Below are 14,343 nucleotides of genomic sequence, written 5' to 3'. Positions count from 1 at the left end.
ACTAGTGGGTGGCACAAACAACGCGTGTGCAATTCAGATAAGTAAGTATAAATAAATAATAAATAAATTAATATCATAATATGTATATTGTTTAAATGGTAAGATTGTTCTTAATGAAATCCAATGTGTGTTAGGTTCAAATCTTACTCATACATTTTAATAATATATCGAAAAATTTATCACGTGACAGAAGAATAAGCCACCACACTATTCGACACCAAGTCATATACTCCCATATATAATAGTATAGATAAATAATATATTTTAATAATATTTTTTTTTATTTTAGAATAATATTTTTTTATTTGAGGATAGAAAAATTTGTCATGTGATAGAAGAATACGCCATCACACTATTAGACACCAAGTCATATACTCCCATATATAATAGTATAGATAAATAATATAGATTATATAGGTAGATATATAAATTGACAAATTTTATAACTTTTTTTACTCGTGACACCAATCATATTATTCAAATGGAATCCTACTACTACTACTATTATTATTATTGAAACACTAGTTTTTGTTAATTTGAATAACATTTTATTAAAAAATTGGTGTGATGAAATATAGACCGTCAAAGTTAAATTTGGATTTTATTGTTTTTAAAAAAATTAAATGAAAACTAAGATGATTTTTTTAGAACTCCAGAAATCAAAAGGTTTATTTAGTGAGAAATGGTCAGCAATTGGACTTTTCTTCTTTTTTTTTTCGGTGCTTTGGAAAAAAATTAGACTTCCATTCCACACTCCAACCAGAGTTCCTATGACCAAAGATCAGTCTTATTGAAGAAAAAGCTCTCACCTTTTCTCAGTCAAACCTCTTTCTCTCTCTCCCTCCTCTTCTTCTATATATCTCTCTCCTTCCCTCAATTTCTCCATTCAAAAAAAGAGAGGCCTCTCCCTTATATGCAAAGAGCAAAACTCAAGCCTCACTCAACCTCCCTATTCCTTAAGTTTTCTCCTTTTTGTTTATTCTTCCATCTTCCCATCTCATTTCACATTTTGGCGTACTTGGGGTGGCTTTTATAAATGGAGAACTCAGCAGATTGGGAGCAAAAGAATCTGATTAATGAGCTGACACAAGGGATGGAGCTAGCTAAGCAGCTCCAAATACATCTCAATGTGACTACTTCACCACACGATACCCGTGAATTGTTAGTTCACAAAATCCTAAATTCATACGATAAGGCGCTCTCAATGCTAAAATTGAATGGAGAGACACAGCCCACTGCAGCAGCAATGGGAATGGCTGAATCCCCGCATAGCGAAGATTCTGACAAGGATTTTAAGGATCATGAACACAAACATGTTTCTAAAAAAAGGTGAATTATATTATATATATATATATATGTATATAGATATGAGCTTAGCAGTTTCTTTTGTTTCTATGTTTCCGGTTTTTGATTGGTCCCAATTAATTTGTTTGAATTTTTATGTTTGTAGGAAGAGTATGGTACGCTGGACAAAACAAGTGCAAGTTTGCCCAGGGCCTGGACTTGAAGGGTGTCTTGATGATGGCTATAATTGGAGGAAATATGGGCAGAAAGACATTCTTGGGGCCAAATATCCTAGGTATATATATATGTGGACCAGCTTAAGCTTTTGATGATCCATGCTTTATATGACATAAGAGAACACAGTTTTACTAATACTATGAACTGTAACATTCTCAGACAACATCTGATAAGCCTTGAAATTCTTTTCGTCATCACATGCTCAAAAAAAAAACAAAAAAAAAAACAAAAAAAAACTCTTCTTGTCATTAGCTTACCAATTCAAAAATGTTTAAGGTCAACTTGTAGCTTGATTGGTAAGGGTACTTAGAGCAAATCATAAATTCAAACGTTCTGACTGATATTTTTTTATGTGTCTAAACTTATCTAATACATGTGATTGGTAAGTAATTGCATATATTTGAAATTTACTTTATACTTATGGTTAAGTACGAGAAAAATTGATTATAACGATGATATCATATCAGAAGGTATCACCATTTAATGACAAATCATTAAATGGGTCACATAGTCAAGCACATCATTTGGCGTATTTGGTATAGATTGAATTTGTATTAAATTCACAGTAACCTAGATAGTAGACATGTGTTTGTACTATGACATTAAATCAAAAAACACGTTAGGTGAGTTATTCTTTATCTTTCAAGTACTTTTAACACAGATTTAGTTGCCATGATGCTGTCGAAACGTCACATAGTAGGAACGCATTTCAATTCCATCTCTTGTTTTCTTATCAAAATTAACAAAGACTAGATTTTTCTATATATTGCAGAGGCTACTATAGGTGCACTCATCGTAATGTCCAAGGTTGTTTGGCAACAAAACAAATACAAAGATCAGATGAAGACCCAACATTGTATGAAATCACTTACAGAGGAAGGCACACCTGCACTTTGATAACTGCTCCATCAGCAGCAGCAGCATTACCCGACAAACAAGAAGAACCAAACATGTCTCAACAAAATTACCAGCAACAGTCATGCGAAATACAGTTCAACTTTCAAACAGAACTAGACAGTAGTACACGCGACCAATCAATTCCTTCATTGTACTTGCCTTGTTCTGTGTCAAATGTTATGGTCAAGAACTATGTTGACTCAGCTTCCATGGTTGATAACAATTTTGTGGGTAATTTGTATCATCCTTTGTTAGTGTCTCCTTCAACATCTGCAGCAACCCAAATGGGCGGCTTTGTAGGGGATTGGAACCAAACTGTGAAGGCTTCAGAGTCTGAACAGCTCATGGAGATAGTTTCAGCAGCATCAGCTACCAACTCTTCTACTGTTGGCTTGGACTTCCCATTTGGTGCCTTGGATCTATTTGATCCAACCTTTTCTTTTGAGAACCCACCATTCTTTTGAAGTTAATGTGATTAAATACTTTTGTACTAAATTTATTTATGGAATGAGGAGCCACTTTAAGGTGTGATTCATTCCACTAATTCAATGATGACTTATCATTCAATAAAATTAGAGATAGGGATACATAACTGATCACAGAAAGATATTTCATATAGAACACTGCTTCATTCCAATTGTTTCACTTATACTTTATGTATTTGATTCTATTTAATGAACAAATTTAATATAAAAATTTAGCAATCACAACATTGTATGTTTTCTCACTTTATTTATAGCTACATTAAGGGCATATTTGGTGGAGCTTCCTAAAGCTAAAAAACGATAATCAAGAAACAAGAATTAAAATATTATTCTTTCTACGTTTTAATAATTAATTTTTTGAAACTTATTTAAACTATTTTTATACATTAAAGATTTCCATATTTATTTTTTATTTTTTATAAACTCATAAACTCTACCAAACAACACCTAACTAACTTGATCCTTAGCGTTCCATCTATGCAGGAGGTGTGGAAGCCACATCATTTGCTGCCAAGAAAATAATAAAATGATAAATTTTAGTCCAATAATGATATACAAATTAACAAAATTTATTAAATTTTTTTTTATTGATGTGGAACTTTTCTTATCATTAAAATGGATTCGATTTCTATCTCTAAAGTTTCCCATGACATAATATTAAGAAAGTTTTATATAAAATTTAATAATTTTGTATAATTTTCCTATTTGGTTTGATCGTATCCAATTAGGCTGCAGCTGGAGGATGTGTAAGGAAGTATGGGCACACTATATTTTGGGCCCCAATATTAAGATTCGTGGCTCAGGCTCATCTATATAATAAGGTAACTTTGTTTTAAAAAATGTCTACCTCTGATAATTGGCTAGGACGACTGAGATTAATCCAACTCAAGGTCCAACGGTTCAGCAAAATAAATTGGATTGCTGCTTTCCAGCCCATAAAGCAGGTGTTTGGTGTGGATTATAATGGGTGATTGCAGGTTATTTTAATTTAGAAATCTGTACTAGACTATTTAGTGCAGTTTCTGTTTATAGCTTTTTAGGTATAAATAGTTTAAATAAGCTAAGAAAAACTGATTATTTAAAAACTGAGAAAAGGGTATTTTTAGTTTCTGTTTTCTGATTATCAACTTTTAACTTGTAATAAGTTGTATCAAACGGCGCCAAACTAAAGTACAGGACACGCCTCCTCCATCTCTTAGACAGCTGCCTCTTTCCTCTCTCGAAGACGTTATTCGTTTTGTTTCTCTCAAAGAGAACACCACTGTATTTCCTCTCTCATTATTTCAGTTTCTCCTCTCCTTTTGTCACCATCGCCTTCTCAAACCCTATCCTGATCGACCAGTAGAGTAGTTTCTCACATTATTTTAAAAACTGGACTAGTAAGGGAATCAAAAAAGGGATCGGGTGGATGGATTACTGATTCAATCGTCGAGTCAAACTGGAATCGAACTACGACCTCATAATAATTTTATAAATATATTAAAAATTATTTAATAATAATAATACAAGAATTAAGATACATTTGTTTAAATTATTTTACTATTTTAAGGTACATTACATAAATATATTTATTTTTATTTTTGTTAAATATATTAATTATATATAATGTTTGAAAGAAAATGTTATTAAAATATATATTTAGCAAATATAACCAAAAGTTAAAGATGACATATCGGTTAATTGTTAAATATATATTTATTTGGAATAAATGCGCTAAATACCATAAATAATATTTTGATTTCTATATATCAACAAGGAGATACGGTGGTGCAATGGAGATAAGCATGGGTTTCGACTCGTGGTGCAACGTACGACTCCTGGGAGCAACTATTTTCATCAATTAATAAGCGCGCTTGGAAGGTTTCCGAACCTAACGGGGTTTGTCTGGTTTAGCTAAAATTGACTGGGTTTCAAGACAGAACGAGTTTAGGGGTGTACCCAGACTGGAACCTAGACGGGCCAACCTGTCGAATTGGCCAATCCAATTCGATTTTAAAAACATTGGTTTCTGGAAGGTTTCCGAACCTAGCGGGGTTTGTCTGGTTCAGCTAAATTTGACTAGGTTTCAAGACAGAACGAGTTTAGGGGTGTACCCAGATCGGAATCTAGATGAGCCAACCTGTCAAACTGGCCAAGCCAGTTCGATTTTAAAAACATTGGTTTCTCTGTTGCGATTGAAGTGCAAACTGCCAAGTATGGAAAGGTTTGCCCATTTCACTCATAAATACCTCATTTTGGTTTCATATATCAATAAGGAGATACAGTGGTGCAATGGAGATAAGCATGGGTTTCGACTCGTGGTGCTGCGTACGACTCCTGGGAGCAACTATTTTCATCAATTAATAAGCATGCTTGGAAGGTTTCCAAACCTAGCGGGGGTTTGTCTGGTTCAGCTAAAATTGACTGGGTTTCAAGACAGAACGGGTTTAGGGGTTGACCCAAACAGGAACCTAGACGGGCCAACCTGTCGAACTAGTCAATCCAATTCGATTTTAAAAACATTGGTTTCTCGGTTGCGATTGAACTGCAAACTGCCAAGCATGGAAAGGTTTGCTCATTTCACTTATAAACACCTCATATTTTGGTTTCAATCACACCCTGAGTTCTATTTTTTATTTTTAATCTTGAATCTACATTGATTATTGAATCACACCCTCAGTCCTGTTTTTTGTTTTTAGTCTTGAACCCTAAATTGATTATTGGTTATTGATTGATCAAATCATTGGAATTTTTCTTTTTCTAAATGTTAAAATTATCGAGTTGTATGTTCAGATTTTTTTGCAAGGAATTAATCAAAGATATGTGTCGATTATCAATTTATCGATTTGTTGAATTTTTAGGTATTTTTCTGGATATTGTACATAGATTGTTTCCCTTGATATGTGTATGTGTTTGAAAGTCTTATTGTTAGGTTTATCATATTTTCATATTTTTGTGTAGTGCTTTGGATTTTAGGTTCCTTTTGTATAGGTTTTTCATTTTCATTCAAATCAAGTTCCAGTTTTGGCTTCCTCTCTCTCCCTCTCTCAGATTAAGTTTCATTTATTTTTTATTTATGAAAAAGTGATTGATTATGCAAACAATCGCATGTTGAGTGTTAAAATATACACTAAATATTAGATTATCCATTTCAGTTTTCTCTTTTTGTTTTGTTTTGTTTTTTTTTTTTTTTGTGGATTTATATTGATGGTCGTGTTTTTCATAAGGGTTGTTTATATTATGACGTTTTTAGGATTTTGAAGTACTTTTAGCTTGCATAATTTTGTTGATATTTATAAATGTCAATATTTTCTTGCCAATTGACAAAAAATAAAAAAAATAAAATTTTTTGTCAATATGGTTGGTTTTAGTAGTACTCTATGCTTCTTCATAAAATGGAATTATATTTGACTCTATCATTATCATGATTATGAACGTTCGTAGTCGATATTTGAGCCTTGATTGAGGTGTTATCATAGTAGTTGGGCGAGGTTGGATTAAAAACTCCAAATTCGAATAGTTGTTGAGTAATATTCACTCTTTTATCATTTTCTCTCTTCACACTTTTAATCTTGATGTGAGACTAGAATCATTGGAAAGCTTATTTCGGGGGCTTCAATTTGGATACAAGAACGACCCTAAACGGAGTCTGGATAAGTGAGTTATGTCTGTTTGAAGTTTGCAAATTTGTGTTGTGTACATAGTTCTTTCGAGCGTACCTTCACCGCTCAAGTGGTTCATAGACCCTTCCAGGTCTATTTTTCAAAAAATTTTGAGATACTGGAAGCCTTGATTCACTACTCGAGCGCACTTTTGACCGCTCGAACGATCTGTCTAGAATCATATCTTTAAAAGTCACTTTTTGGGTCAAATCTCTTCACTTTTCACTCTCTCTTCTCTCTCTGTTTGCCATTTTTGAGTTTTCAAACTTTTTAACATTGATTTCATCTATTCCTAAACATCTTTGACCCCTAGTTCCATATACCAAAATTTAGAGCTCGGCGAGAGCTTCTATTTAATCTGAGTGGATCGTCGTTTTGTTGCTGGTGATTTTTAGATTGTCTCTTCTTCACTTCAAAAGGTAGGGATTCTTTTGCTCCTCTTCAATACCTCTTTGTAGATAGACATATGGTAGTTTTTATTGTATTTAATAATATGTTTGTTAAGAGAATTTCCAAAAGCATGAAAGGGGATTTGGGGTTTGAGCTTTAGGAGATAAAATTGTATGATTGATGGTTGATTTGGTATGTTGGGAGGTAAATCATGTCTATGTTGATTGTGTTGAAAAGCCCTAATTTATTATTAAGAGTTCATAAACAAAAAGGGATAAAGTTGGGTAATAAGTGGGTTATGAGTTATGAGATTGAACAAATGCTTTAGAGAATTGAATTAATGTTTGGTTACTAAAAATGAGATTTTTTTAAACAAAAAGAGGTTTAGCTATGGTTTGGAAATGTTGAGGGTTTGGAATAACCGGTTTGGTTTTTGAACATAAAATGATGAGTCTAACTCTTTTATGAAATGAAATGGGAATGTGGTTAATTGTAATGTTGATGCCTTGAAATTGCGAATCTAATTTATGAGAGTCAATTATTTATCTGTTTAGAGGTTTTGTCATTAGTCATTGGTGGAGGGTGACGTTATTATTGTATGAGTTATATGTATGTTTTACACTCGTACGGTATTTAAGTAGTTTAGCATGTTGTGTTATTGCTTGGATGTTGTTTGGGAGGTCCGTTTCTCTCTTATTAAGCCAGTAAAGCATAGTGCCTTGCTAGAGGTTCCTCTCCCTTCCAAATTGCACTCGGTAAAGTGTGAAATTGAGGTTCATTTCTCCCCAAGAGGCCGGTAAAGCATGGCGCCTTGAGATAGGTTCCTCTTCCTTTCGGTTTGCGCTGGGTAAAGTGTGACCTTGGGGTCGTTCCTCTCCGGGTGAGACTGGTAAAGCGTTATGTGTTATTTGGGTTGTATCATTTGTCATCCGTGCTATAGGTCGGTGGAAATGAAAGTATGTATTATGTTTAGTTAATTATATTTAGAAATATATGTTTCTCGGTATTTTAGTTATGGGTGTATTTTGCCCTTAGGCCTGTGGCCAGGGAAGATAGTAAATGTGTTATTGTATAAGTGTATATAGTGAGTTGAGTTATGGGATTAGGTTATAACTTGTATCTATGAACGTGCTTTCAAAACAAATATGAAGACGCAACTCTTTTATATTAATGTGGTGGTTTAAATAACCAAGGTTGTATTGTGAAGAAATGTTTTTGGAACTAAACTGGACAATTGGAAAGAAAACAAATGGTTTTACACCTTGTAGTGTTCAAATGGATGTTTTTGGAGAAAATATACTTACATAAATATGTTTTGAATATTAAACTGTCACATTATTTATATTGTACGTCATGGTGCATTCATGATCATAGATATCTGTATGTTGTTATTGTTTAGGATCATGTTAGGATTTCTACTAGACTTTATGTTCATCCTACGTTGCTACTCATTGTTTAGGTGCAAGTTAAGAGATGATTTAAGATCGGTGACCTTCCTTAATTGTTGGCTGCGAGGCCTATACTTGTTGGCGGAACGCCATTATTGTAAAAGAGTTAAATCCTTACTTTTAATATAAAGATATAAACTTACAGACATTTTGTTTAAATGTAATTTCTGTTGCATTCTATATATGTATGATTGAGAAGATTTTCATTTGTTTACAGAGGTAACGTATGTATAGTTCTGCTTGTTCTTAATGGATATGGATTTATGTTAATGGACATGATAATATTATTCGGGTAATAAAAAGTGGGACGTGACAGTTTTGATTGGGCTAAGATTGTGTTGGGAGTGCCTTTATACACAAAGAAAAATATGTACTACCTTTGTCCCAAATTTTTTGTCTAGCACGAAAAAACAAGAATTTAAAAGTAATATATTTTTGTGCCAATTTTTTTTTTATTTTTTATTTTTTATTTTTTTCCCCATAAATTGAAAGTACTTAATGAGATCTTTTAATTGGTGACATTGTTTTGACACTACAATAAATTCTTAGTTCAGTGACACTCAAAAGTGCCATAAAATTATTCCTCTAGTGACATTTTTTAGTCTTATGGCATTTTAAACAGGTGCCGTTGATACCCATGCTACGCTATATACTAGTGGCACTTCGATGACACTTGTTAGTAGTACTACACCATGAAGGCTAAAGCCTTTCACTGACTCTTTGATATTAAGTTATACACTATTTGTGACACTATCAAGTGCCATTAATGAAGACTTATAATAAAAAAAATGCCACTATATGCTTTTTTAACGGTGTTTCTTATGCCACAATTAATTTTTTAATAACTCTTATAAATGCCACTAAACCCAACTTTTTATAGTGGCTCAAAGTGTCAGCGTTTCACCATTCATTATTGCCATAAATGAAAATAAATGCCATTGGAATTTATTCTAGCGACACTTTGCAAAGCTTCTACCACTACTATGAAATGTCACTTATATATTCTTTTCAGCGACACTTTTAAAAGACACAACCAAGCATGTGAAAATGCCTATAAAAATTGTTCCTTATTTTATAATAAAACAAAAATTAAATATTAATTGCCACATCATACATTGACAATTTAACATCCATTCACTACAATCAAGTTTTGGGTTTCCCCGACTAAAACTTTTAGTCGCTGCCTTTGTCGCCAATAAATGGTCGCGGGAGGTATTGGCGACTAAACCTGTTTTAGTCGGCAAAAAGGAGCCCTTTTAGCGACCAATAATTTAGTCGCCAATAGTGTTTTACACTTTTGAAAATCATACATTTACCGACTAATAATTTAGTCGCCAATACTCAATCAAACGCCGACTAAACCGTTTAGTCGCCAAAATAAAGACTTTTGGCGACTAACTTTTTAGTCGCCGAAGGTGTTTCTGTAAAAAAAAAAAAAAAATCCCATTTTCTTGTTGTTTCTGAGTTTCAAACCACAGCCGTCCAACATTCCAAACCTTTAACAACACACTCCCTCTACTATGCCACTACACATCACATGAATATATATGAAATATATATTATTTATATAGTATATTGTCCGATATTAATACAAAACAATATTTATAAATATAATTATTTTTATTCAAATATAATTTATGTAAAAAATAAATGATTTATTAAAAAAAATTTGGGCCACTTTTGGCGACTAAAATCAATTTTTAGTCGCCAATGCTATAATTATCGGCTACTAATTATTTTTTGTCGCTAAAAAATTAAGTTCCATTTAAAAATCAAGCAGTTTTGGCGACTAAATTTGTTTTTAGTCGCCAAAAATGTCACTTTTTGGCTACTAAACCTGTTTTAGTCGGCAATTGTCAGTTTTTAGCTACTAATTTTTTTTTGTAGCCAAAAACCTGCACATTCAGCAACTAACCTATTTTTTAGTCGCTAAAACCAGCACCTTTGGCTACTAAATTGTTTTAGTCGGCAAAAACCATCACTTTTGGCGACGAAAATTGTGTTAGTCGCTGAAACCCATATAATAGGCAACCAAACTGATTTTTAGTCGCCAATACATATACATTTGGCTACTAAATGGTTTTAGTCGCCAAAAGTCTTCATTTTTGGCGACTAAAATGGATTTAGTCGCCATTTGTGCAACTTTCAGCGACGAAATTCATTTTTTTAGTCGCCATTGGTGCTTTTTGTTGTAGTGATTCATCATGTAATATTTTCATAACAATAAACAAATATTATCACCATAGGATCATCACATCAAAAACAAAGAAAATTCAAAACACAATTATTTTTTCGTCTAAAAATATAAATTTATTTATATTGCAATAAAATCATAGTCAAAATTACAAAACATTCTACCATACTAACAAAGTCAAAGTCAAAAAAAAAAAATAATATAAAATAAAATTCCAACCATGGACAAACTAAACATAAGTTCTAAAAAACCATAGTTATATCCACCTTTCACAAAGGCAAATTGCGAAAACAAACTCAGTCCCCAAATTTTTAACCTCACTTATATAAGTATTCTCGACTAACATCCATAATTTGCAAAATCTGCATCCAAAGGATAAATATATAAAAGTATTAGAAACTATATTAAATTTATATAAATTTGTCAATGAAATTAGTATTTATGAAAGAAATGTACCACAAATGGAGCAGACCAAGGAACATGAGCTCCAATAGTTTGTCCAATTGTTTTGATAAATTCATATGTTTGGATCAAGCTCTCATTAGGTTTGACTAGAACTTGAACATATACCTCCCAAAAATTTGATCCTAGTTCTTCCTCTTCTACTTCTTTAGATAGGTTTGTGCTGTAAAGTACTCAAATTGCAACTGTTTCTATTGGCCTAATAATACTTTTTAGAGCAACTATATCTCCAATTTGTAAATCAAATTTTAGGTGTTTAAGTAAAATATGTATTTAAAATTAATAAATAATATATATATATATATATATATATTTGATAAAAAAATAGTACGAATGTAGGAGTTTGAAGTTGATTATAATTGAAAATGATATGCATTTCTCTAGTAGATAGGTAAGCCACAATTTATTTCTTGCTTCTTGTTTACTTTTATATGTTTTGCGCGCGCGCGCGCACACACACACACATATATTAGTGAAAGGAAACAAAAATATTTTGGGAATCAATTTATCATGATTTAATTACTTAATTAATCCATCAGACTACAACAAAGCATCAACAAGAAACAACCATAAGTCTTTAGACCATATCAAATAATAACTTAAAAAATAGCAACAACCAAAGGCACCAATCGACAACAATCAAAACCATTGCCAATATCAAGATCTTCACTGAGTTAATACCATTAGTTACACATCTACTAGTAATGAATTAAGAGCACCTTGTTTTGGTGCACCAAAATTCCGTTAAATACATTAGGCATGTATTGAGAAATCAACACAAAAGGGATTGCCATAAGACAACCCAAAAATTGATTATGCACAAAAGAGATTCCCAATTCGGTTGCTCATTTGTAAATACACACTAATTTCTTAATCGCCAAGCTGATCATCTATATACATAGATATTTGTAATTAAAAAGTTTTTTCTTCCGCAGAACAACTTGCCACAATTTTTCAACAGTTTTTTTAGTGTGTGTATATATATATTATAGATTGTAATACATAAAATTTAACCTTTTGAGTTTGCCTAAAAAAAGAAAATGAAATCAAGTTGGAGTTTATGTAACCAAACATGCTAAGACAAGTTTTACATACTATTCTAAAACAAAACTAGAAGTAATGTCATGTATATGATTAGTTTTTTGTGGGTATTTGAGTAAAAGAGGCATCTTGTATCGATGGCGATGACCATACTTGATGTCGAGTTTCCATGTCATGAGCATTGGAACCATGTGCGACCTAACCAAATTTTAAATAATTAGTTTTACACACACACAGATATATATATATATATATATATAACAATTCACAACTTATAAATTCTATTAAAAATTTTACTTGGTTAGATCCATTTGTCAAGTTAATCAAAGCATGCTAAAGACGGGAAACTTTGGACCTCAGGTCCAAAATTTCAACTTCCATAGCATCCATTGTTGTGTTTTGGTTTGCTTTACAACTTGATGTCTCCATATGTAACGACCCAAAATAATAACAATAGAGCACCTCGTGATTTTCAATGGAAAGCAGTCATATATATATATATATATTTAACCTTTCATCAATTTTCTGTTACTGTACAAAAGATGAAATATGCATATATACATTCATAAACCCTAGATCCTAAATCTATAGCATATGACATGTGTAAAAAAATTGAAACAAAATGAAGTGCAGATAAGTTTATACCCTAATGGCTACATCTTTCCAAGTCAATACTTGGGTACAATAAAAGTGAGTTAAACTTAATACATAGAAAGTTCAAGGCTTGTACAAAAATAATTATACAAAAGAAACAAAAAGAAGCTCTCAACTCCAAGTCCTCCCAAGCTATGTCCTTGGTGGAGGCATACCATCAACACCTGAAAGTTGTTTTTCACATAGGGTGAGCTAAAGCCCAGTAGAGAATACATGACCACAACGTATTGTGGCGATCGGCCTTCTTTTTCTCTTTATTCTTTATTTCCTTCGCTTCGCTCTATTTTATTCTTGTTGAATTGAAGTGTCCGAAAAGGGTTTCCAAATTCTTTGCTTCCGGTGTTGAATTTTTGTTTGTTCTAGAGGGTGCACGGGTGAGTTCAGGGAGCTGGGGAAGAAGTTGAAACTTTGAGCTGCTGGGCTAGGGCTGCACATGCGGGGCCCTAGGCTGCACGTGCGGAATTGTACCGCTTGAGCGGTAGGAGGGGCCGCACGAGCGGCCAAGTTTGACACCCAGAAATTTGGCTACTGTCTAGAGTGCACGAGCGAAGAAAATAGGCCGCACGAGTGGTCAAGGTGGGCCGCTCGAGCGGTGGGAAAGGCCGCACGAGCGGCAGTCGGGCAGTCTAGACCCCTGTTTTTAAATACCCTTTTTGGCCGAATTGTATCTCATTTGAGGCTTATTTTTCTCACTTAAAAACCTAATTTCTCTTCCCCTTCTCTCTAAAAATCATCTCCAAAACATTAGAAACTCCTTGATTCTTGAAATCCCTTGGGTTTAGATCACCATCCTTACCCTCTAATCTTGAAGATCAAAGCTAGGGCTTCTTGGGTGTAGAAGAAAGTGAAGGAATCCTCGCTCTTAAAGCTAGGGTTTCATCTCTATTTCATTATCAACCTTTGAGGTAGGGTTTCCTTTGAGTTATGTGTATTTATGCAAGTTTTTGTTGATTTTTGTGAAACCCTCTATGTATTTCGAAAATGGAGTCTAGGGCTCACGAAATTGTTGATTTTGCTTAAAGAAAAACTCATCTTATCTTCTTTTAAAGAATATTTAAGAAGTGTGGAACCTTGTAGATTGAGATTGATATGTATAGAGAGAGTTCATAAAGAAGATGAAAAATGTTTAGATTTTGTGAAAACCTAGAAACTAGGGCTTTTCGTGATAACATGGAAATCCATGGAGTAAACATCTTTCCTTGTGTTTAAATGGGTGTGTGTGAGTGTAGAGTTTACATTTTGGTAAGAAAAATGATAATTTCCTTGATCTATGAAATTGAGAATTTACTTTTAAGATTGTTGCTAGTGGCATGGAAACATAATTTATTGTGAGAAGGTAGTTATTGAACACCATTGACTTTGAGAATTGAAAACTTGGAGGTTGATATTGAAAGTCTCACATAATCATGGAATGACTAGAATGTTATGAAATATGTATAATGATGAGCTAATGCTACGTATTAATTGACACCAGTGGAACATGTGATTAATTGTGTGATGGTATTGGAGGAAGGTAAGGGAAGAAATGCTATGAAATATCATCGTTGTATCATATCTTCATGTAAATTTTGTCATTTCTATACATCATGGCATGAGTTTTGGAAAACATT

At 32.9% G+C, this 14,343-nt stretch overlaps 1 protein-coding gene across 1 annotated transcript; it reads left to right on the top strand.

Moving 5' to 3' along the window:
- Positions 1-858: 858 nt before the first annotated feature.
- On the top strand, positions 859-3,118 carry LOC114279830 (putative WRKY transcription factor 30). The gene is made up of 3 exons (XM_028222113.2): positions 859-1,329; positions 1,451-1,579; positions 2,294-3,118. Exons 1-3 carry the CDS (start codon positions 1,037-1,039, stop codon positions 2,880-2,882), a joined length of 1,011 nt encoding a protein of 336 aa, XP_028077914.2. The 5' UTR covers positions 859-1,036; the 3' UTR covers positions 2,883-3,118.
- The last annotated feature ends 11,225 nt before the right edge of the window (positions 3,119-14,343 follow it).

This window comes from Camellia sinensis, chromosome 1, assembly GCF_055761805.1.
Source record: "Camellia sinensis isolate YWXY chromosome 1, ASM5576180v1, whole genome shotgun sequence".
NCBI classification, from domain to species: domain Eukaryota; kingdom Viridiplantae; phylum Streptophyta; class Magnoliopsida; order Ericales; family Theaceae; genus Camellia; species Camellia sinensis.
The sequence above is the reverse complement of the archived record's forward strand: the minus strand, read 5'-3'. Positions and strand labels throughout refer to the sequence as shown.